This window comes from Numenius arquata, chromosome 7, assembly GCF_964106895.1.
Source record: "Numenius arquata chromosome 7, bNumArq3.hap1.1, whole genome shotgun sequence".
Lineage (NCBI taxonomy): Eukaryota > Metazoa > Chordata > Aves > Charadriiformes > Scolopacidae > Numenius > Numenius arquata.
The window spans coordinates 37,663,065-37,687,720 of NC_133582.1; the positions used below are offsets into that span (position 1 = coordinate 37,663,065).

General features: G+C 44.4%; 1 protein-coding gene across 1 annotated transcript in view; it reads right to left on the minus strand.

The window, feature by feature from the left end:
* ELMO1 (engulfment and cell motility 1) overlaps positions 1-24,656 on the minus strand; it is a 372,947-nt gene that overhangs the window by 218,176 nt on the left and 130,115 nt on the right. Inside the window, exons 10-14 of the mRNA XM_074150416.1 lie at positions 21,170-21,321; positions 20,203-20,281; positions 14,384-14,434; positions 12,625-12,747; positions 10,138-10,269 (exon numbers count right to left, since the gene is read on the minus strand). Coding sequence (XP_074006517.1) covers positions 10,138-10,269; positions 12,625-12,747; positions 14,384-14,434; positions 20,203-20,281; positions 21,170-21,321 — 537 coding nt within the window. The remainder of the gene's footprint in view (positions 1-10,137; positions 10,270-12,624; positions 12,748-14,383; positions 14,435-20,202; positions 20,282-21,169; positions 21,322-24,656) is intronic.

Consider the following 24,656-nt stretch of genomic DNA (forward strand, 5'->3'; position numbering starts at 1 on the left):
GTGACAGGACCCAAAGGGTAACGATTAATGGAGCAGGTTCAAGCTGGAGGCCTGTAACCAGTGGTGTCCCCAGGGGTCAATACTTGGTCCAGTCCTGTTCAACATATTCATCAGTGACCTGGATGAGGGGACCGAGTGTATCCTCAGCAAGTTTGCTGATGATACCAAACTGGGAGGGGTGGCTGACACCCCGGAGGGCCGTGCTGCCATCCAGCGAGACCTGGACAGGCTGGAGAGCTGGGCAAGGAAGAACCTCATGAGGTTCAACAAGGAAAAGTGTAGGGTCCTGCACCTGGGGAAGAAGAATGTTAGGCACCAATACAGGTTAGGTGTGGACCTGCTGGAGACAAGTTCTGAAGAGAAAGATCTGGGGGTCCTGGTAGACAGCAAAATGACAATGAGCAAGCGGTGTGCTCTTGTGGCCAGGAAGGCCAATGGAATCCTGGGCTGCATAGGGAAGAGTGTGGCCAGTAGGTCGAGGGAAGTCATTCTCCCCCTCTGCTCTGCACTGGTGAGGCCACAACTGGAATACTGCATCCAGCTCTGGGCTCCACAATTCAAGAGGGACAGGGAACTACTGGAGAGTGTCCAGCGAAGAGCAACGAGGATGATTCAAGGATTGGAGCATCTCCCTGATGAGGAAAGGCTGAGAGAGCTGGGACTCTTTAGCCTGGAGAAGAGAAGGCTGAGGGGAGACCTTATCAATGCTTCCAAGTATCTAAAGGGTGGGTTGAAGGAGGAGGGAGCCGGACTCTTTTCAGTGGTTCCCAGTGCGAGGACGAGGGGCAACAGGCACAAGCTGGAACACAGGAGGTTCCACTCAAATATGAGAAGAAACTTCTTTCTGGTGAGGGTGACAGAGCCCTGGAAGAGGCTGTCCAGGGAGGGTGTGGAGTCCCCTTCTTTGGAGATTTTCAAGACCCGCCTGGATGCAGCCCTGAGTAACATGCTCTGACATGCTCTGGGCAATCCTGCTTCGGCAGGGGAGTTGGACTAGATGGTCCCATCTATCTAAAGATAGATCTTTATGGTCCCTTCCAACTCTAAAAAATTCAGTGAAATTCAGTGAAATTCCCAAATTCTGGGGCAGGGGTGAGGACACAGATGAGGCATGACATGAAAATGAGCTAGGGGGACGTGCGGCTTCCATTGAGCATGAGGAAATTATACACACCAGAGATCTACTAGATAATCGGTTGAACAGGACAGCAATTAAAGGTTGGGGTATGTCAGCACTTGCTGCAATCACCCAAGTTTGCCCCTCTTGCAGGTAATCATTACAAAATATTAATCACATGATAACATTATTTCTCTGATAACCTCCTTCTTCCAGTGCAGAGAAGGGGCTTCCTCTCTGGGCAATATATCATGACACGAAGGAGCCACAATCATCCTAATTTGTCAGAGGAAATAAAAGTCATACAGCAGACAGCTCAAGAGGAATTTCTATTTGAGACAGACGCAGGAATAAACATACAAGCAGCAGCAAAAGAGATCCAAAGGGATCACACTGGGCAGTTATTCAAGCAGCTACTGACTTTGTCTTAAGTTATTCTTGGCCACAAGAACCTAAGGACTCTCCACTCCATATAGTGAATAACTAAGTTTCACCTGCTCTGGGAGAAAAAAAAAGAAAAAAAGACTGGCTATAGTCACTCTGACACACAGAGGGCTCACACTTGCAAAAAGTAATGTCCTGAACAAATACTTCCCCTTTGCTGGTGGAACAGAGACAACCTAAACCTCAGGCCAAACCTCTCAGTTAAGAAAGCCACAGACTTGGCCTGGTGAGAAATGTCCAGAGACCAGTGGACTTAAGAAAGTCTTCAAGACAGGTGAGGTAAAAGACAGTCCCTAACTCTTATGTTCTTCATTTTCCAAACACCTGATTTGGTACACTCAGCTCTGCAGACAGTAACTCACAGGTACAACAAATCATGCACTGAGAAAAGCAGAAAGTATTCTGAAAAATGAAGTCCTGAGCATCTTTCCTTAGCCAGAAAATTCAAGGGGAAAAATCCTCCCCTCGTCTTGCCGGCTAATGAACTATTCAAAAAGACAATGAGAAACACCACGGACGAACCCATGAGAAAAATGAATAGCTTTTATCTTCAGAGCACTACTTCGTGCTGTGAAAGTAGGGATTTTTGAAGAATAAGATCAAAAGAGAAAACAAAGTAGCTGCTCACCTGGGACACGAAGAAGAGAAATAAAAACCAAGTCTGGAAGAAATCTCAGAAGCTTATTGGGTCTACGTTTTGCCTAAGGCATGCTTCAGTTACTGTCAACTATTTTTTTACATTTTTCTCCAAAGATCTCCAAACTATCCATTCTGGTGCTGCATCTCCTCACATGAGAAAGTTTTTGTAATGTCTAACAAACCAGCTACGCTGCCATTTAAGTCATTATTAATCTAATTACTCATGTTTCCCTTCCTCTAAGGCACCTTGGGTTGGGGTTTTTTCCATATAGTCCTCGTGTTTTGTTTCCTGGATCCACCATTGTCAAATGTAGCATATAAACCTTTTCATAAAGGATCAAGCACCATCCTTAAAGAAGTACTGAATTTTGTCCCCATCATTCCAACTAAAAATCTTTTCCATAAACTGATTAGCATCACTGCCTTTTATAGATTCATAGATTGGTCCAGGCTGGAAGGGACCTCCAAAGGTCATCTAGTCTGACCTCCCCGCAGTTAGCAGGGACACCCCCAACTAGACCAGGTTGCCCAGGGCCTCGTCGAGCTTCACCTTGAATATCTCAAGGGAAGGGGCCTCAACCACCTCCCTGGGCAACCCGTTCCAGTGTTCCACCACCCTCAGAGTAAAGAACTTTTTCCTAATATCCAATCTAAATCTCCCCTTCTCCAACTTAAAACCATTGCCCCTCGTCCTGTCACCGCAGGCCTTTGTAAACAGACCCTCCCCAGCCTTCCTGTAGGCCCCCCTCAGGTACTGGAAGGCCGCTATGAGGTCTCCCCGGAGCCTCCTCTTCTCCAGGCTGAACAGCCCCAGCTCCCTCAGCCTGTCCTCGTAGCAGAGGTGCTCCAACCCCCTGATCATTTTTGTGGCCCTCCTCTGGACCCGCTCCATCAGGTCCATGTCCTTTCTATATTGAGGGCTCCAGACCTGCACACAGTGCTCCAGGGGAGGTCTCACCAGAGCAGAGCAAAGTGGCAGAATCACCTCTCTGGATCTGCTGGCAACACTTCTCTTGATGCGGCCCAGGATGTTATTGGCCTTCTGGGCTGCGAGAGCACATTGCCTGCTCATGTCCAGCTTCTCGTCCATCAGCACCCCCAAGTCCCTTTCCTCAGGGCTGCTTTCTAATACCTCATCCCCCAGTCTGTATTTATACTGAGGATTGTTTCGGCCCAGGTGCAGAACCCTGCACTTGCTTTTGTTGAACCTCATGAGGTTCATCTGGGCCCACCTCTCCAGCCTGTCCAGGTCCCTCTGAATGACATCCCGTCCCTCTGAATGACATCCCGTCCCTCTGGTGTATCGACAACACCACACAGCTTGGGGTCATCTGCAAACTTGCTGATGATGTTCTCAATCCCTCTATGTCGTTGATAAAAATGTTAAACAGTACCAGTCCCAGCACGGACCCTTGAGGGACACCACTTGTCACTGCTCTCCATTCGGACTTCAAGCCATTGAGTACCACCTTCTAGGTGCGACCATCCAGCCAATTCCTTATCCACTGAACAGTCCACCCATCAAATCCGTATCCCTCCAATTTAGCGTACATACAACTTCCTCCCTCTCAGCATTCATGCACTTGGTATTTCCACAGCCTTCAGCCTGGTCAGATAAACCAGCCAACCTTTGAAAGTCATCTCTTGTAAGACGTCTCCCTCATCACTGCAGAAGTCTCACCCTCCACACTCATCTTACCTAATCAGTCCACAAGTCACTGCATCAGTAACTAAAATTATACCGTGTTCTAGAGGATGTCTCAGAAATGCAGAAAATGGCCTCAACAGTTAAGCTGAAAATATCTTTCCAGATATACCCTAGCTTAACATTTGACTTTTTTATGGCTAAATTGCACAATCCCTTTTATCTTTTCTCATAGATTAGATATTTGCCTACAGAAGAAATTCTTGCCAGTGGTCCTAAGCAAACACCGTTACACTTCGTATCATTGAGTAAAATTTAATTTCCATTTCTCTAATCCAAAAGGTCATCTAATACATGAATGACATGGTTATTCTTTTATTGATGCCTCCCAAATTTGTTTCATCAGAAGATTTCATCAGCGTATGTTCACTCTTTTACATCATCACCACTAATATTTTGAAAGTCTTAGAATCATAGAATGGTTAGAGTTGGAAGGGACCTTAAAGATCATCCAGTTCCAACCCCCCCTGCCATGGGCAGGGACACCTCCCACCAGACCAGGTTGCTCAAAGTCCCATCCAGCCTGGTCTTGAACCCCTCCAGGGATGGGGCAGCCACAACTTCTCTGGGCAACCTGTTCCAGTGTCTCACCACCCTCACAGTAAAGAACTTCTTCCTAATATCTCATCTAAATCTCCCTTCTTTCAATTTAAAACCATTCCCCCTCGTCCTATCACCCATGCCTGCCTTTTGAAGAACTTCCCACCGTGTTACCGAAGACAGGCCTCTGCTTTGTTTATAACCATATGCTAACTAAAATATTATTTGCTTCCTACTAACCTTCTCACTGTGTGAGAAAATAGTTAATTACTGAGCTTCTTACTGTCTGAGAAAATAGTTCGTCACCAGGCTGACAGTGATAAGGACTGGGTAACAAGAAGCAGTTAATCACTTCAAGGCTCTCTCATGTCTCTCATGTCAAAGTATGTCCTCCTATACCAATGAGGACAGAGCCGTAGCTACTTCAAGGAACATCCTTATCAGCCTCAAGGAGCTGGCAAACTTACAGTAAACTTTTACTGTCCTGAGATGACTTAATACCTAAAAAGAAAATGTGAGGACGGGTATCCCTGCCCAAACGACCACCGAGGAGCTCACGCCTGCGCAGAAGTGTTTTGTCAACGCTGCAACATTTAATACACATGTGCAAAAAGGCTACTGGGTCATCCTAATATGGATTAGGTAGGTGGAATTACGAGAATCTTTTGTGTATAAACAATGGGTGAATATCCTCAGTAAGGTGTGCTAGATTTGTGGATTTCCACCTAGCACCCAACGTCGAATGAAGCAGTATCTCCTCTCTGAACTGCTTCTAGTTTCCAGAGCTTTTGTCTCAGGTAACAACCATTCTCAATTTCTCTTTTAATTGTCACCTTTGAAATACCTTTAACACTGAACTACGTTATTATTTGAAAGTCTACAGGAAGTCTCCGTTTCTACTACCAGAACTGACAGCGATAAACACTGGTTGGGATTTCTCTGCCAAAAGAGATTTTAAAAAGGAAGAAAAAAAGAAGAAATTCGGGCTATTTAATTTGCAATTGACTCGGAAAATCATTCAGTAGGGTAGAGTCTTAGATCTCCCAACTGGTTCATCTTTTGGTGCATTCATCGGCATTTTAATAAACCTCCTCAAGGCTGTCTCATCTGAAAACCTCTTTGCCTTTAATAAACTTCACATGAGTCATCACAACCATCTGGAATGGCCTTGTGGTTTCTTGAACTGGATGTAGGTTTCTAACTATGTAGTTTTACAAATGATATTGTAAACTTCTGAAATCACGTCTGGACTTCGTCTCTTGTTGACATTACATTTGTAGTGGGGCAAAGCTTTTTGATGTGGCCGAGAGAAATGAACAGAATTCTTGCCTTTCACATACAGAAAGAGAACAAGCAGTCCAGGAACAACTTGATGGCTAGACATGGTTTTACTCTCCCCCTTGGAAAGAACGTTTAATCAGTTCAAGAAATTAAGACCCTGACCACCAACAAAGACAGCATTCAAACGCAGCCTCCTGTTTGGCTGGGTTTCTTCTTGTGCCACACAGCCAAAAGAGGGGGAAGAGAAACCTCCCAGTCTTCAGAGCACAGATGCTAATGAATCCCTCTACCTGCAGTTTATGAAAGCACTGAAGACACATCAATGATGGGGTGAAAAGAAGCAGATGGGGTGAGGGCAGCCAGGCTAACTGGAGTCTCGTGAGAGCACAGCCCACGTGCGAGGCTGGAGATCACCAGTCAGGTTTCACAACAGGTCCCGCTCACTTCCCCGGCTCTGTGAGGAAAGTCAAATCCCTCTTCAGCTGGGAGAGAAGTTGTCCATGCAGTGTCGACTGCACTCTTAGCTCTAATTAAAACTTCTATACAAGAGCAGAGTAACTCTCCTCGCAGTTCACTACTGACATTTTTATTATTTGTACAGTGTCACACTGTCAGTGGGATAACCTACCTCCCAGTGGGACTCTTGCTATGGTGCTCCTTTCACAGCTCACTTCCCCATATTTCTTATCATAGAATCAGAGAATGGTTAGAGTTGGAAGGGACCTCAGAGATCATCCAGTTCCAACCCCCCTGCCATGGGCAGGGACACCTCCCACCAGAACAGGTTGCTCAAAGCCCCATCCAGCTTGGCCTTGAACCCCTCCAGGGATGGGGCAGCCACAACCTTCCTAGGCAACTTGGTCCAGTGCTTCACCACCCTCACAGGAAAGAATTTCCTTCTAATATCTCATCTAAATCTCCCCTCTTCCAATTTAAAACCATTACCCCTTGTCCTGTCACTACACTTCCTGACAAAGGGTCCCTCTCCGGCTCTCCTGTAGGCTGCCTTCAGATATTGGCAGGCTCATCTCTCTCTTTATGCCTTCCCCACATTTTCTTCATTGCTTTCATCCCAGTTCCCATTCCCTCCTAAATTTTGCTCCCCATTCCCTGGTGGAAGGCTCTTATAATTAAATAGCAAAGAGCGCTGCAGTTACCCTTGACAACCATTGGGAGTGTTTTCCGCAGGCTTCCCAAGAAACAGCCCAAATGAGAGTAATGAAGATAATGGATAAATCCCTGCTGCACAGGCACAACAAGAGAGATCCTGCAAACTCAGACGAGACAATACACGTTTTGAGTCACACTGAATGTTTTCCTCACAACCCTATCACCTAAAACATTCTGCTGTTAATAATTTCAGTTCTGCAGAATTGAAATATATCCTATGGGACAAACAAAATCATTGGAAGAATTAGTGCCAGCCTGCAAAACAAGGACCTTTAGTCAGAGAATCAGAGAATTGTTTAGGTTGGAAAAGACCTTTAAGATCATCAAGTCCAACCGTAAACCTAGCACTGCCAAACCCACCACTAAACCACATCTACCCATTTTTGAAACGCCTCCATGGATGGTGACTCAACCACTTTCCTGGGCAGCCTGTTCCAATGCTTGACAACCCTTTCAGTGAAGAATCCCATGATTCTGTTCCCAACATACTCTAAAAGTTAGAGCAGAACAGGTAAAGTGCTTGAAATTCAGGACTTTCCCTTGGTCAGAAAAGAGAGAAGAGGAGAGCACTAACAGGCATCTCACGGAGGTTGGGATTCAATAACCTAGAAGCTCTTATATTTCTCTTTTACTGGCAAGTTCATATATGACCAAAAGAATATGTTTTAAAGGGAACAGCTGGATTTCAGATGGTGAGATTTCATGCAAATTGTCACACATGAAAAGAGCTAAAACCAAATCATGTCCAAAACAAACCTCACAAAACAAAACCATAGAAAGTGAGGCCAGTATGCAATCGTGGCAAATTCGGCCAGACCCCGCTTCGGTGGAAGTTCACTCTCCCCAGTACAAGCACTTGGAATATGCGACCATCGCTGAAGTACTCAGAAGCCACGCTCAGAGCCCAGCAGTATCCATCCACACTTCCAACGTCAACCATCCACCCGTATTTCCACCATCTATTCTGCCAAGTGCCAGCAGAGATAGAGCTGAGCCAACATGGAGGAGTTAGAAAACAATAAATGATCTGGTCTGAAACCACTGGACTGTACAGACATGAAACAAATAGGATAATGGAGAGAGAGAAAGATATAGTCCTTGTTAAGCAGCAGAAAAATAAGATTGGAATTCAGATCTGTGGGCTAGTCCCAGTTCAGCTTCTGTTGGATGCTCCGTTACATGCTCAGAGTTTTCCAGCTCCACCTTTAAGAAAGCAAGATCAGATTTTCAGAGATGCTAGATACTTAGATGCCAGTGATGGCTGTGGGAGCTGACAGTCTTCAATATCTCATAAAACTAGAGCGAGCAGCAGATATCTGAAAGAGATCAGCTTGAAGTGGACAACAATAGTTTTAAATTTGATCTCCTTGATTCTTCCATATGCCACAATCTCCATATGCACAGCCCCACCATGACTTTTGCGTACCCCATTGTTCTCTCGCTGTTGGTCACCATTTCCTTCTTTGTCACCAGTTGCTTTTCCTCCTCCTGTGACAGTGACCCCCATCTCTGTTCTCATCCCCCACAAGCTGGAGGCTCTATATCCAGCCCATTTGTCTCTAAGACAGGGCCCACGTTTTCTTTTAGTTTTGGCCTTGAGGGCACAAAGTCTTCTGCTCATCTCACCATAGGAGTTACCAGTCTCAGAAGCTGGGATAGCAATGGTCTTCTATCACACAGGAACTGAGAACAGATTCATAGAAAACAAGAAAACCCACACTGAGCTTCAAAAGCTTCTTCAAACCACTAGTTCTACTATCATGCTTACAATCCCAAAATGTCCCTTCCCATCTATTTACTAACGACTCCTTACAAATACAACAGCACTGTCACAGCAGTAATTTTTCCTCACTTATCAGTAACACAAACAACTATCAGAACCCAGAAAGCCTCCTCCCAAAACCACAAGGGAGCTGTGTAAAGTTGAGCCCTACCCCACAGAGCTGAGCTCCATGGCTCAAACTGCACAGAGAGCTTCAGCTTCCACCAACAGTGTTTAAAAACCACCCTGTCTATAACTGTGGCTACTGTACTCTATTCAGTGTATATTTGTCAGGCCAACACCGAAATAATGAATCACATAAGATAGGAAGTATGCAATTTTACCCAAGGAGAAAGAAAATTGCCTACTAACCTAGAGTAAACAATAATAATAAACTGTTGGAACGGGTCCAGTGGAGGGCCGCGAAGATGATCAGAGGGATGGAACATCTCTGCTATGAGGACAGGCTGAGAGAGCTGGGGTTGTTCAGCCTGGAGAAGAAAAGGCTCCAGGGAGACCTCATAGCAGCCTTCCAATATCTGAAGGGAGCCTACAGGAGAGCCGGAGAGGGACTCTTTGTCAGGAAGTGTAGTGACAGGACAAGGGGTAACGGTTTTAAATTGGAAGAGGGGAGATTTAGATTAGATATTAGGAGGAAATTCTTTCCTGTGAGGGTGGTGAGACACTGGAACAGGTTGCCCAGAGAAGCTGTGGCTGCCCCATCCCTGGAGGGGTTCAAGGCCAAGCTGGATGGGGCTTTGAGCAACCTGGTCTGGTGGGAGGTGTCCCTGCCCAGGGCAGGGGGGGTTGGAACTCGATGATCTTTAAGGTCCCTTCCAACTCTAACCATCCTATGATTCTAATAAATCAAGACAGTGACTGTAGTGAATGTGCACATGCTCTGCTTCCAGAGGAAAAATACACATTATTCATTAATATAAATACATGCCATGGTTTAGCCAGACTGTGCTGCGCTCCCAACGACTTCAGGCAAGACCAGAACTCCAATCGGTCTGATTAAGTCAGGGTAAGAGATTCTGCATCCCCTACTCACAGATGAAAGGGCTTCAAGCAAGCAAAACACAAGGCCCTACAAGTAAACACCACAGAGTCCTACCTCAGGTTTATTGTGCTCATCAGTCTACGATTACTAAGCAAGTACAATGACTATACAGGTCTGCCACAGATACATTAGACAATGCCTGTTCATCCAAGATAGCATTAAAAGTTAGATTTTAATTATGGTATGTCATACAAAACTACATGCTTTAACCTCAGGTAGTTATTCCTTCCAATTAACCCTAACTTGGGGTTAACAGGATTTTAAAAAAAAAAAAAAAAACAAAAGAAAAAGACCCAGGCTCCATAGCCTTGAAAGAAATGGCCAGAAGACCAAGTAAGAGAAGTGACCGATTATAGGATGTACTACAAAGGAGGCACTCACCCACTTTCAGTGTACCACCACGCAAAAATACTCACAATAAATCCAAGTTTTTTATAGTCTCGAGTATACATAGATTTGCGCTTCTCAATACTGCCACTACTGTTGTTAGGTTCAGATTCTGCATCAAACGCAATTCTTCGGAGTTCAAATATGATATCCCGTTGAGCCTATGACAAAACAAGGTTAAAAAAAATTGGTTAAAAGAGCTTACCTCTCGCTTTTATAACCAATACCACAAAAGCTGTTTCAAAACACTCTATTCCCTCCACTGCCCAACCTTTCTTTGTCTAAATTCCCTACTTCACACTCAGAGAGACAGTCAGCAAGAATGACCTTATGGTTCCTGTTCTCCAAAGTCCTCACATTTGTGAGGTTGACATGTAGATGCTTAAGTGTTGACTTCCAGAAGCTAGACCCATGTCAGCAAGGCCACTGACTGAAGGCTGAAATCAAAATCACTCAGCACTCTGCATTCCTTTTGGTAACTGTCCATTTTTGCTAGCACAGGAATAGGCAAGAGAGGAATTACTACAGTTACATATCACTAGAAATGTCTCAAGATAGTGATAACCACCTCATCATGGGACCTGGACAGGCTTGAGAAGTAGGCCTGTACAAACCTCATGAAGTTCAACAAAGCCAAGTGCAGGGTCCTGCTCCTGGGACGTGGCAATCCCAGGCACAAATACAGGTTGGGCAGAGAATGGCTGGAGAGCAGCCCTGAGGAGAAGGATGTGGGGGTGCTTGTGGATGAGAAGCTCAACATGAGCTGGCAATGGGCACTGGCAGCCCAGAAAGACAACCACATCCTGGGTTGCATCAAGAGAAGTGTGGCCAGCAGATCCAGGGAGATGATTCTACCCCTCTACTCTACTCTGGTGAGACCCCACCTGGAGTACTGTATCCAGCTCTGGAGTCCTCAGCACAGGAAGGACATGGACCTGTTGGAACGGGGCCAGCAGAGGGCCACGAAAACAATCAGAGGGATGGAGCTCCTCCCCTATGAAGACAGGCTGAGAGAGCTGGGGTTATTCAGCCTGGAGAAGAGAAGGCTCCGGGGAGACCTTATATCGGCCTTCCAGTACCTGACAGGGGCTACAGGAGAGACGGGGAGGGACTCTTGATCAGGGAGTGGAGCGACAGGACCGAGGGGTAATGGTTTTAAATTGAAAAAAGGGAGATTTAGATGAGATATTAGGAAGAAATTCTTTACTGTGAGGGTGGTGAGACACTGGAACAGGTTGCCCAGAGAAGCTGTGGATGCCCCATCCCTGGAGGGGTTCAGACTGGATGGGGCTTTGAGCAACCTGGTCTGGTGGGAGGTGTCCCTGCCCAGGGCAGGGGGGTTGGAACTGGATGATCTTGAAGGTCCCTTCCAACCCAAACCATTCTCTGATTCTATGATCCTATCATCAATACTAACACTGTGTTAGTCACTGTCTAGGGAGATACACACTAGTTAACTGCATGGCCTAAAAAAAGGCCAAAAAAAATAAAGAAACAAAATGCATCTTCTCTATGACTCATTGACTTTATATTTAAACTTGAATCTCTTAGGGGAGTTAAGTGTCTCTTTTTGCACAATGAACAACATTAAAGCTGGTGTTTGGACACAGCAAGCAATGAACAGACCACCAACTTCCAACTCTAACCATTCTATGATTCTAGGTTCCCAGTAACAAAAATGAGTTTTACTGTAACACGAATTAACTTTCAACTCTAGCGTGGCAGACAGTTTTCATTTAAACATTCATTTTTGCCCTACAGAAGAACTTTTAGGAAGGACCATGTATCTCTGTTGCTTCTGAGAAGTACACAAAAGAATCAAATGCTGCTCGGAGTTTTAGCTCAAAATGACACCAAATTCAGTTCATGGAAATACGTGCTAAGGAGAAAGGCCTGGTCATTTTTGTTGTACTTTTGCACAATCAGTGCAATAGCCATTACCATTTGATCTTTCACCTCAGCCATGAAAGACTGATGGACTTGGGTCTGTTTAGTCTGGAGAGGAGAAGGCTGAGGGGGGATCTGATCAACGCCTATAAATACTTCAAGGGTGAGTGTCAGGAGGATGGGGCCAGTGGTGCCCAGTGACAGGACAAGAGGGAATGGGCACAAACTGGAACATAAGAAGTTCCATCTAAACATGAGGAGGAACTTCTTTCCTGTGAGGGTGGCAGAGCCCTGGAAGAGGCTGCCCAGAGAGGTGGTAGAGTCTCCTTCTCTGGAGACATTCAAACCCTGCCTGGGCATGTTCCTGTGCAACCTGCTCTGGGTGGACCTGCTTTGGCAGGGGGTTGGAGTAGATGATCTCCAGAGGTCCCTTCCAACCCCATAGCATTCTGTGATTCTGTAATTTCTACCAACCAGAAAGCATAACCCAACTTCACAGACAGAGAGAGAATGAATGAATTAATTGTGTAAGCATTCCCAGCAGTGTCTTCTCGTCCATAACGAGCTTTAGGCATAGCAATGAGCAGTTGTCCTCTTCCTGTTCTGACCAGATAATGCCAGATGCTTACCTGATCCTGTGGATCCATTTTTGTCATCATTCTGTCTTCCAGAAGGTTAAAGGTAAGTACTTGCAGAACATAAAGCTGGTGTGCCATTTCGTTATTGATGGCCCTCTGTGCCCTGATAACATGCTGCAAAAAAAAAGAGACTCCGGTGAACGCCATCTTATGAAAAAGAATTGACATCAGGTGCACTCAGGTGTTTCCATTTCTGTAAGTGCATGTTTGCTATGCAATAGGGTATATGTACGCTCCGGAAAGAAGAAAATCAAATCAGGACTATTGTTACTGATTTAGATAATATATATTAACTTTATTGGACAGGACTTTGCAATAATAGACCGAAGCTTTCTCCTTATAGCCACTAGATGGAGCCTATGTATGTGATGAGAAGTGGCATTAAAAAAACTAATTTAAAAATCGGTACTGAGAAGTGACTTCAAAGAAAAATTAACTCTTTAACAAAAGCATGAGAGCTTTGCATATACTAAAAAAAAAAAAAAAAAGAGCACATTCATAAACATTAAGAAAGCAGCTGCCTCAGCAGAAAAGTATTCAGGCTGCAAATGTAACCAGCAAATACTGTGATATAACAGGGCTACTGCTGCCGGAGTCAACATCACACCACAATCCTACCTCTACCAGACAAGACTGTTCTTTATGAGCAAGACTGCTTAGAAATACATTAGCATACAATGCCCTACACACGCAGAATTGTCCCATTCAGAAAGCTGATACTGAACTGAGGGACGACTTAAAAAATCCCTAGTGTGCCAGAAAACACAGAGTTGTTCTGTACGGGGGACAGACCCAGGCCACTGAACGCAGCAGAGCGTACGTAAGGGAAGTCATCGAGTAGGAGGTGGATACAGCAATCAATGCTGCACAATTCCAGAGGGGGGAAAAAAAAAAAAACAACAAAACAATCTGTGTGCCAAAAGGCACTGGAGCATTTTATGATCGTGACTGAACACCTAAGAATACTGTGCATACGCTTGTATCAAACTCCTTATGAACACAAGTGTTGTAAAAACATGCCTTCTGAAATAAATTCTGGGTTTTCGTATGCATCACCGAAATTATGACAATTAATAAGAAAGAGCGAGGTGTCGTCTGGTTGTTGGCTGGTTTGTTTTACACTGCCTAGTACCTCCTAACAGGAAAAGAGCGCTTTCCCTTGTTCCCTCAAAGATGGAATTTACTCTCAGGTGAAAGGCAAAATCCCTCTGATTTTCCCTGATAGCATTCATCAACTTCATTCTGAGCTATATTTCACTGTATTTTTTCGTGCTAGTGGTGACAAATCGTGCACAACTTTATATCAAGACAGAATAATCTGTAGAACCAAAAACCAGAGAGGTTCATTTTGCAAGACGGAAAGCCTCGTGTGGCTTGCTCAGCTCCCATCAGCTCCGAACTTTAACACAGAGGACTTGCTACAAATTCCTCGGACAACCCCTCATCTGCAGGATAAAGTTCCCACTCTCCATGGGAAGAAAATGCTTGATATGATACCGAATAAAAGAATAATTTCATGAAGAAACCACAATTTATTTGACTGGGAAAATACCCTTTCTGATATCAGCTTTGAGCCCATTCAGCAACCAAACCTTTATTTTGTACACTACAGGCTTCACAACATACCAAAATTCAAGTGCAATTAAAATATATTAAGATAAAACCTATGAACATCAAAACTGGAGTCGCTTTTTCCTCTCTTCTATTATATACATATTTTATATATATATATTATAAATCACATACTTACAGTTAAGATGATGGAGCGAAGCTGCTTTTGTGCCAAAATGTTTGCCATTTCCTGATTTAGTTAAAAAAAAAAAAAATATTAAAAATTAGCGAGAAGCAGATATTTTAGAGCCATACCTAGAAGAACACTGACTTAAAAGGTTTTAGTCTTAAGTTTGCGCAACGTTACTTCTAAAGGAAATGAAGCAGCATCTCAGCTATATGACTGTATACATTATTTTGGGTGTCACAAATTCAGATCATCTCTACTAAGAGAAAAAGGGCAAAGAAGTGAAAAGCAGGTCTCTAGCTGAGGACTTTGGTGATCCTAAACCAGCAATGAAAGACCTTCGAAGAGAACTCTGTGGGTTAAACAGAATATTTACATACCCTTGTTCAACCACAACCTTCCCCCCCCCCCCCCCCGCGACAAACACCACAGGAGGAAGCGTGGAATGCAAGCCAACCAGGACTTTAAAAAAAAGACATCAGACAGCACGCTTATTTACATTAATATTTTGGCTGTTTTAAAGTCAAGTGCTCTAACTTTCACTCAATAAATCAGCCTACAACTTGGCACAGTTTCATCACAGCAAATAATATCTCTCCCCTATATTTTGGTAGCAAAGTTGACATTGGTCTAAAATTAACTTCTCTTTCTAGACCTGTCAAGGAGAAAATGCTTTTACTGTCATTCCTCAGCAGCTAATCCCAGCAGTCCATGCCGCAAACTACAGAATCATAGAATTGTCCAGGTTGGAAGGGACCTTTCAGATCATCGAGTCCAACCATCAACCGAACTCTGATCAAAACCATCACTAAACCAGGTCTCTAAGCATTATGTCAACCCGGCTTTTAAATATCTCCAGGGATGGTGCCCCAACCACTTCCCCGGGCAGCCCATTCCAATGCTGTCCTAAAATGTGTAGGAGGGAATATTTTATACTTATCAAGCATGAGAGTAAAATCTTGATCATACCTACAAGTCCATACCTCATTTAAGTTCCATGATCTTTGCCATCAATATAGAAATATATGAGTATATGTGGACACGTGCTGGCATATGCAATGCATACAACTTATAGCAATTATCATCATATAACTATTTTTAAATTCTTGTTTGCAAAATGCACTGTTTAAGGATGGAATTACATATTGTACTGCGTCCAGCTCTGGAGTCCTAAACACAGGAAGGACATGGACCTGTTGGAACGGGTCCAGAGGAGGCCACAAAAATGATCAGAGGGATGGAGCACCTCTCCTATGAAGACAGGCTGAGAGAGCTGGGGTTGTTCAGCCTGGAGAAGAGAAGGCTCCAGGGAGACCTTATAACGGCCTTCCAGTACCTGACAGGGGGCTACAGGAGAGCCGGAGAGGGACTCTTGATCAGGGAGTGGAGCCATAGGACGAGGGGTAATGGTTTTAAACTGAAAGAGGGGAGATTTAGATGAGATATTAGGAGGAAATGCTTTCCTGTGAGGGTGGTGAGACACTGGAACAGGTTGCCCAGAGAAGCTGTGGCTGCCCCATCCCTGGAGGGGTTCAAGGCCAGGCTGGATGGGGCTTTGAGCAACCTGGTCTGGTGGGAGGTGTCCCGGCCCATGGCAGGGTGTTGGAACTTGACCCTTCCAACCCAAACCATTCTATGATTCTATGATTGCACACTGCTATTTAGACACTGTTTAGATGCACACAAAGGGGTAATGTCTGGAATTAGTAGATCATTGATTGGAAACAGAGCTCGTGTATCACAGCCTCACGTAACACAGCCCAACAAATCACATCAATGCCGACACAGGCTTAAGGACATCCTTAGGATGCACGGTGATTCTGTGCAGTTGGCACCACATCTAAAACAACATTCACCTTCAGGATAAATAAATTTTTAAGAACTCCTGCTGATGTTTGTGAGAGTTGAAGAGTAATATGCAGAGTACATACTGGTTACTTTTATATGATTAGGGGCCTGGACTTCAGCGAAGGCACTATTTGGGAGGGGCTCATCATCCTGGGGGTGGTTGTAATGATACCTACATAAACTGCTGGAGAGGGCACAGCAGAGGGCTACAAACATGATGAGGGGCCTGGAGCATCTCTCTTAGGAGGAAAGGCTGAGGGACTTGGGGCTTTTTAGTCTCGAGAAGAGAAGGCTGAGGGGGGAACTGATCAACACCTATAAATACTGAAAGGGTGGGTGTCAGGAGGATGGGGCCAGTCTTTTTTCAGTGGTGCCCAGGGACAGGACAAGAGGGAACGGGCACAAACTGGAACATAAGAAGTTCCACCTAAACATGAGGAGGAACTTCTTTCCTGTGAGGGTGGCAGAGCCCTGGAAGAGGCTGCCCAGAGAGGTGGTGGAGTCTCCCTCTCTGGAAACATTCAAACCCCACCTGGACACGTTCCTGTGTGACCTGCTCTGGGTGGACCTGCTTTGGCAGGGGGGTTGGACTAGATGATCTCCAGAGGTCCCTTCCAACCCCATAGCATTCTGTGATTCTGTGATATAACAAACAAGAAACCAGAAAACAGGAAAGGCCATTACATAAAACATCCAAAGAACTGGATTGCTGAAATGTGGCTGTAGAAACAATGTAAATAAAGCAAGTGTTAAGGGTGAGAACTTGCTTGCAGAAATAAAACAATTCTAATTGTGAGAGAGGAAGCGGCCGTGGATATCGACTGTTTTCTTTATACCAGATAAGAGGTACTGCAACGGAACACGGGAACAATGAGGAGGGAAGAACGGAGCAAAGACAAGAGGAATTCCACTTCAGTTTGTGGGATTTTTCTGGCGGAGCGGGTTTCAGCTGCACGGAACAGCAAAGGAATGAACGACACAGAGGTTTCCGTCTCTTTTGGAAAGGCACAACTGAGCTGCAGGGGGAGTGCCAGGCACACCATAGACTTCATGTCACAGGGAGCAGACTGGCTGGTTTTGTCACAGTATATTTATTCACTGCCAAAAGACGGACAGGTAAAGAACATCAGGTAGTCCTTTCTGCATTCAAGGCAAAAAAGGGGGAATTCTTTTATTTTACTTTCTGGAGAATATTATCTCTATAATATTATCTCTATATATTATAGATATAGATATTATATATCTCTATAATATTGTATTATATATGAGCTGCCTCTTCTAAAATAAGTATTGTCGTAAAAGATGAGAATAAGAATTATTTGACAAAATTTGCCATTTCATTTCCCATAGCAACTTGCCTGCAAAAATGTAGACGATTGCCAAAAAAATTGTTTAAAACAGTCAAAGTATCATTTCAATGCCCAAACTCTCAGCTCTCTTCTGCTTTCTTTTTTTTTTTTTTTAAAATAACCTAGGTTTCTCTAGATGATTTGGTCCTTGACAGCAGCAGAGGAAGCAAAGCAACCAGGGAGTCCTCATTAAAAAGAGAAACCTTGAACCTTTTGGCTTTTTGCAATACAGAAATAGAAAAAAAGAAAGAAAAAAAAGGAGGGGAAGGAATTCAGAAACCAGCACCAATTTAAATCCTTTCCTTAATTGCAGTGCAGGCATCCACATCGTGCCAGTCCTCCTAAAACAGCAGGACCCAGCACTTGGCCTTGTTGAACCTCATCCCATTGGCCTCGGCCCATCCATCCAGCCTGGCCAGATCCCTCTGCAAAGCCTTTCTACCCTCCAGCAGATCAACACTCCCACCCAACTTGGTGTCCTCTGCAAACTGACTGAGGGTGCACTCGATCCCCTCATCCAGATCATTGATAAAGATGTTAAAGAGAACCGGCCCCAGTACCCAGCCCTGGGGGACACCACTCGTGACCGGCCGCCAACTGGATTTAACTCCATTCACCACCACCCTCTGGGCCCGGCCTCCAGCCAGTTTTTAACCCAGCAGAGAGTCCTCCCATCCAAGCCATGGGCAGCCAGTTGCTCCAGGAGAACGCTGTGGGAAACCATGTCAAAGGCCTTAGTAAAGTCCAGGTAAACAACATCCACAGCCTTTCCCTCATCCACCAAGCGGGTCACTTTGTCCTGCAGTTCCCAGGATCATCCTTCCGACCCTTCTCGGGGATGGACATCACATTTGCTAGACGCCAGTCAGCTGGGACCTCCCCAGTTTGCCAGGACTGCTGGTAAATGATGGAGACTGCCTCCATGAGCACTTCCACCAGCTCCCTCAGTATCCTCAGGTGGATCCCATCCGGCTCCATAGACTTGTGCATGTCCAGGTGTTGGAGCAGGTCCCTCACCACCTCCCTTTGGATTATGGGGGCTTCATTCTGCTCCCTGCCCCTATCTGCCAGCTCAGGGGTCTGGGTACTCAGGGAACAACCAACTCTACTACTAAAGACTGAGGCAAAGAAGGCATTAAGTACCTCAGCCTTCTACTCATCATTTGTCACTACGAAGCTAATGGACACCTACCTTCTTCAATGTATGGTTTACTAATTAACCACAAGATAGATATAAAGAGAAAGCTAACAGATTTTGACTACTTATTATGTGATTCAAGGCTGAAAGAAGTTTTCTGCAAGCGTCAGAGCTATTAGCCTTCAAGACAAAGCACGTCATTATATTCTGATGATCATAAACTTCATGACTAACAATTCTAACTAACAAGCAGCAGGTACTACAGGTGAAGTGAAGTCTGCATGGTCTACTGTCAGCCTCACAAGACAGCTACACTGTTGGTTAGATGCAGTTTTACTTGCTGGGAATACCCTGTGCTACCATCGTATTCAGGAACACGTACCCACTGATTATTGTTAAAATATTACCTCCATCTGACACTGTCTCGCAACTTCTAATATCACCAAAGCAAACTTTTCACAGAAACACAAGCAGCAGCAACTATTTAAAAGTGGAAAAAAATGAAATCTTTGTTTTGTTTTTTAACAAGGACCTATCACAGATTTAGGCCAAAACTGAAAGAAAGTTTTTATTTCCTTTTTTTATTAAGTGCCCTCTTCCCTTAATAACTGAAGAGTGTATTGGAGGGAGAAGAAAAAAAGGAATGGGAAAAAAGACTTTTTTTAAAAAAAAAAATTAAACCAAGGTTTTACTTTCCCCTGTTTGCAATTTTTAAAATATTTTTGATGCAAAAAAAGAACAATTACCCATTATGGCTTTGATGTTTGTTTAAACAATCTCCAGTATTTAAAAAGTCTTTGTTAGAGCTGATCAGCAGCTCTCAGTGAACTGTTAGTTCTGGACATTACCAGTGTGTCACCACAAGAATTATCATCACTGTTCCTTGGTGACAGAAATGTTAAATAAATGAATGACTTAATCTGTTTTAACACAGGCTAATGAATTCATAAACATGGATAAAACTTCTCTATTTCATAACACATCACATTCCATCCTCATTTAACAGCAGCTCACAATCTTGAAGTATTTCCTTTTGAGACTTCTGACCTCTGGGCATTAAAGTGAACTTAAAATAATACACTATAAAAGTCATAAAATGCTTACCTGGCAAGATATTTCCATTTTCAAAAAGAAAGCAATTTTTATTAAAAAATCAGGGTGGGGCAGGGGGAGGAAGAGTTTCCCAAAAAATAGCCTGGTTTTACAAGCTGTGCTGGCAAAGAGTTCAGTACAATAAATACTACAGCCAGCCACAGTCAATATGGTTCATCTGAGGTTACAGGGAACTACAAAAGCAGGGAAGAATGATTAATCCCTACTAATATTGGGGCAAGATGGAGGTAGCTCCATTAAAATTAATGATATAACAGCATGAAACAACAGAACAAGTTTCAGTTTGAATTAACTGCAGGGAAAGTGTGACTGGGGCAACCGCAGGTAGGAATATGACACACTTTTCCTACAGATATGTAGATATACGAGACCCAACAACTTACCTGCCGCTTGTCATCCGGTGCTTTAAGGAAAAGTGCATTTATTACCGCAATGGTATACGTCTGGATTTCTTGGTCTGTCCTGTTTGGAATAAAATTATAAAATTAAGGAGAAAAACATGAATACACACAAGCTGTAGAAATTGATCTTCCAGTTGCATTACTGCAGGTAGAAGTGGAGGGACTGTTTGCACTTAATGTGAACCATGTAGAAGTCAAAGTCGGTCATGACCAGGTTGTCTCTATTATTAAGAGATGAGATGTTCCAGAGGGAGACTCAGCATTCAAGAAAGGTGGAATGAATCACACCCTTGAAGTGCTGTTGACCCTCCACTGATCATAGCAGGAGACCAGACAAGCAGCTGCTTCTGCCAGATGCCCAACAGCTACAGGTAGGAAGAAGAGTCTTCCCTAAAATGTTCTGGAGATGAATCTGCTGGTATTAACAGCTTTTCAGGTGAGTGGAAGATGTCCCAGCTGGTAGGCTAGCCTAACTATACACTATACACAATACTATTACCCTATGCTACAAGAGGCAGTTTCCATCCGTTTAACCACCACGGTTCACCGTTTAAGAAAAAGCCTCTCCATTTTCAAATAAACCTTCAGCAAAAGTTGACCAATTTTTGTCTTACACACCTCCCAGAGGGTGGTAAGCAAAAACCACCCCATCTGTACGCTAACGGTGTTACACTTTTTACGACTACAGGTTGCTCTTCTTATCATTCCCCACTTCCAACTACACAGGTAGCTTAGTGTGGAAAAAAAAAAAAATAAAAATAAATAAACCCATGAACAAGTAACTCCAGAAAGCTGGTTATCAGTCATCCAGCCACGTATAGCTGACGGAAGAGTCATAGAAAGTTACCAGTCTTTATACCACTCTTTCCAAATGCTGTGCTCATTTTGAGGGGGGAAAAAGAAATAATAATAAAATCCACCGTATCAGGTGGCAGTTGAAGACACTCACCCCTGCAGATGTGGGATCAGCTGCCCAATTGTGATCTCCTGTGCCACCTTCTGGTACAGGTCATGGCTATTGAGCACCATCGATTCCAGGATTGCTAGCGACCGTTGCAAGATAGAGATGTCCGATGCAAATTTGTTGACATAGCTCGCTATCTACAAATTCAAAAACGTAGAGAATTTACATCTTGTTACGGAAACAGGGAAAGGGAAGAAAGAAAAACGTGGCTGTGGCTTAGAAAGGCATTAGAATAAAAGTAGTCCTGTCCACATGCCAGGTATCAGTAAATGCCTGAAACCAATCAACCAGGCACTGCAGATACCTTCAAAGGACAGCGTGACACAGATTCCTCAGCTGGAACAAATCACCGTACCACCAAAATACATGCTTCAACATTACATTATGAATCCGATAAAACAACATTAAAGAACTAAAACAGTTACATTTTTTTTTGTGAGGAAAACCTCGGAGAGGACAAAGAGAATACTCCTCATTCTCTCCAGTAGACATCTGTGCAGCCAGTATCATCTAAACAAATATTTACATTCAACTGTTGCAAAAGAGAAATTTCCATCTAGCTCTCTGGCAAAACACACTCCAGCAAAATATGCATATTTTTATCTCCCCCCGCCTTGCTGTTACCAACAACACTGAAAGCTCTTCCCAGGTTACAAATTAAAACTCTTGTTGATGATCATTTATCAGCACAACTGGTTCCCTAGCTCTGTCTAGAGTCCAGTCTTGCTTAAGTATTCACGCATTAATAACCTTCACTTTCACTGCAAGCTGCCACAAGCAAATGGCAGCTTAATCAAAACCAGACCTGACCCCTGCTTTTTTTTTTTTTTTTTTTGCAGTGTGGCAAGGACACGCTGCACACTCACATCTGCAGAGCCAACACAGCTATGCAGCCAGATGTGGCAACGCGTGTTCTTCCACGTGCTACCCAGCCCTTGGACGCAGCTTCCCTGGAAGAAGGTTGCCTTCTGCTGATGCAGGAAGCAAGATCTGCCTCGGTTTTCCTTGAACGCACCGATACCAGCGCAGCCCAGCTGAAAGGTACCCGAGGAAGCACAGTCAGACGGAAGAAATGTCGCGTGACCGCAGTTATTTGCTCTTTACAGCCAAGGAACAGACTACGGTGGCCCTGTCTCAAGTCTGATGCATTCTTTCCAGAAAACTTCAAGTCTACGTGCTTCGTCGGTCCTCACGCTACAAGCCACTAATGTGATTACGCTGCTTCTGGATCCTGGATGCTTGCTTAGACCTTGGCATCGTTTTCCTTTTGGAGGAAGAGAGGCATTCCCTGTGCTTGGAAAAGCTGCCTAGCTGCCTGTAAAATGCACAGTTAGACACTGACACGTGGACAATGACACCGTTTTGCACTTGTGACATTTTGAGTGGTACTGACGGAGCAGAACACCCTTTCTGCAACTTTGGGTGGAGATGGCAAGGGAAGAAGGACAAATTTTTCTTCTAATCTATTGCAGAATTGCTGTTTGCTGTGCTGCTTGGTTTGCATTAACCCCAACTCAGCTATGCTGAACATAACTCAATTCAGGAAATACCTGTTGAGACTTTACAGAAAATAAAGAACCAGTCCATGCATGCACAGAGAACAGGAGGAGAGAAGCAACTCCATTAGCCTTTTTCTACTCTGGACTTTCAATATCTGCTGCCTGCACATCCTAAGACCAAGTAATATTTACATTCGTATATGATGCACATTGTGCTCTTTAAAGTAACAAGCTGTATCTCAGAAGCACTGGACTACCATACCCTACCCTACCTCTGCTAATGGTCATCCAGTTGTTTTCTGATGCACTGCAGCCAGAGCTGCCAGATGTCACAGAATCATAGAATTGTCCAGGTTGGAAGGGACCTTTCAGATCATCTAGTCCAACCATCAACCTAACTCTGATAAAAAACCATCACTAAACCATGTCTCTAAGCGCTATGCCAACCCGGCTTTTAAATACCTCCAGGGATGGGGCCTCAACCACTGCCCTGGGCAGCCCAGTCCAATGGGCAATAACCCTTTCCGTGGAAACATTTCTCCTAATATCCAATCTGAACCTCCCCTGGGGCAACTTGAGGCCATTTCCTCTTGTCCCATGGCCTGTTCCTTGGGAGAAGAGACCGACCCCCCCTGGCTACACCCTCCTTTCAGGGAGTTGGAGAGAGCGAGAAGGTCTCCCCTCAGCCTCCTTTTCTCCAGGCTGAACACCCCCAGCTCCCTCAGCCTCTCCTCACAAGACTTCTTCTCCAGACCCCTCACCAGCTCCGTTGCCCTTCTCTGGACCCGCTCCAGCCCCTCAACGTCTTTTTTGTGGGAAGGGGCCCAAAACTGGACACAGCCCTCGAGGTGGGGCCTCACCAGTGCCCAGCACAGGGGGACCATCACCTCCCGACTCCTACTCACCACGCTGTTCCTGACACAGGCCAGGATGCCGTTGGCCTTCTTGGCCACCTGGGCACACTGCTGGCTCCTGTTCAGCCCACAGTCGACCAACACCCCCAGAAGTGTGTCCAGAAGGCCCACAATACAGACAGTGTGTGTGCACAGAGCAACTCTGCCCTGCTCACACAATAAGCCAAATGCACTCCAAATGCCTCACGGTCATCAGGAATCCATGGATCAACTGCGCAGCAGGAATACAGTATGTCCAGGCTGCGTCCCAACTTGTCAGACTATGGTCACCGTGCTCTTTAGAAGCCCTGAGATGCATGAATTATTCTTGCATCAAATATCCTTCCCATGATATTTCACATGGTAGTGCAAATGCTTCAGTAGGACACATTCATACCAGGGGTCTGCAGAAACCTAAGAGTACAGATAACTGAAACCTCAGCCTAGGACAGGCTGCCTTGAATATATTTATTCTTCTGGTTCTGGACCGAAACATCTTCTAATCATAAACGAAAACCCAAGGTATGAAGCTGGCTTGTGTGTTTAAAAGGCTAGGACGTACCACACTGAACATACCTGCAAGCCATCTGCTAGGTGACTTGCATGTCAAGCTACGTTCAGAACCACCTTGCTGAAGCATGAAGTCTGGCCAGAAATAATAGGCTTGTCTACCCTGATAAATAAGGCATGCCAGTTCCAGAGGGAGCAAAATTAGACTAAAAAGAAATTCTGTTACCATACTTGGAAGTTCTGGATGTGAAAAAATAATAATAATAAAAAAAAAAAAAAAGAGACAAGAATCAATCAACAGGAGTTAAAAATTGTGTTATTTGCTGTTCTCTGCTTACTTGAGCATCACGTGCAGGGAGGGCTTTCAACATCCAAAAATAATCCTGCACTCATTTATCAAAAAATCTGGTGATAAAAATAACGCAAGCTCACAGAAATGCAACCTCTCCTCCAGAAATAAGCAACTTCACTGCTCTGCACTTTCACATGAAAATCTGTCACATGGATGCGTCTCATTCAGGATAAAACTACTTGTTCAGCAAAATACCTGTAACCTTAGTATCTGCATAG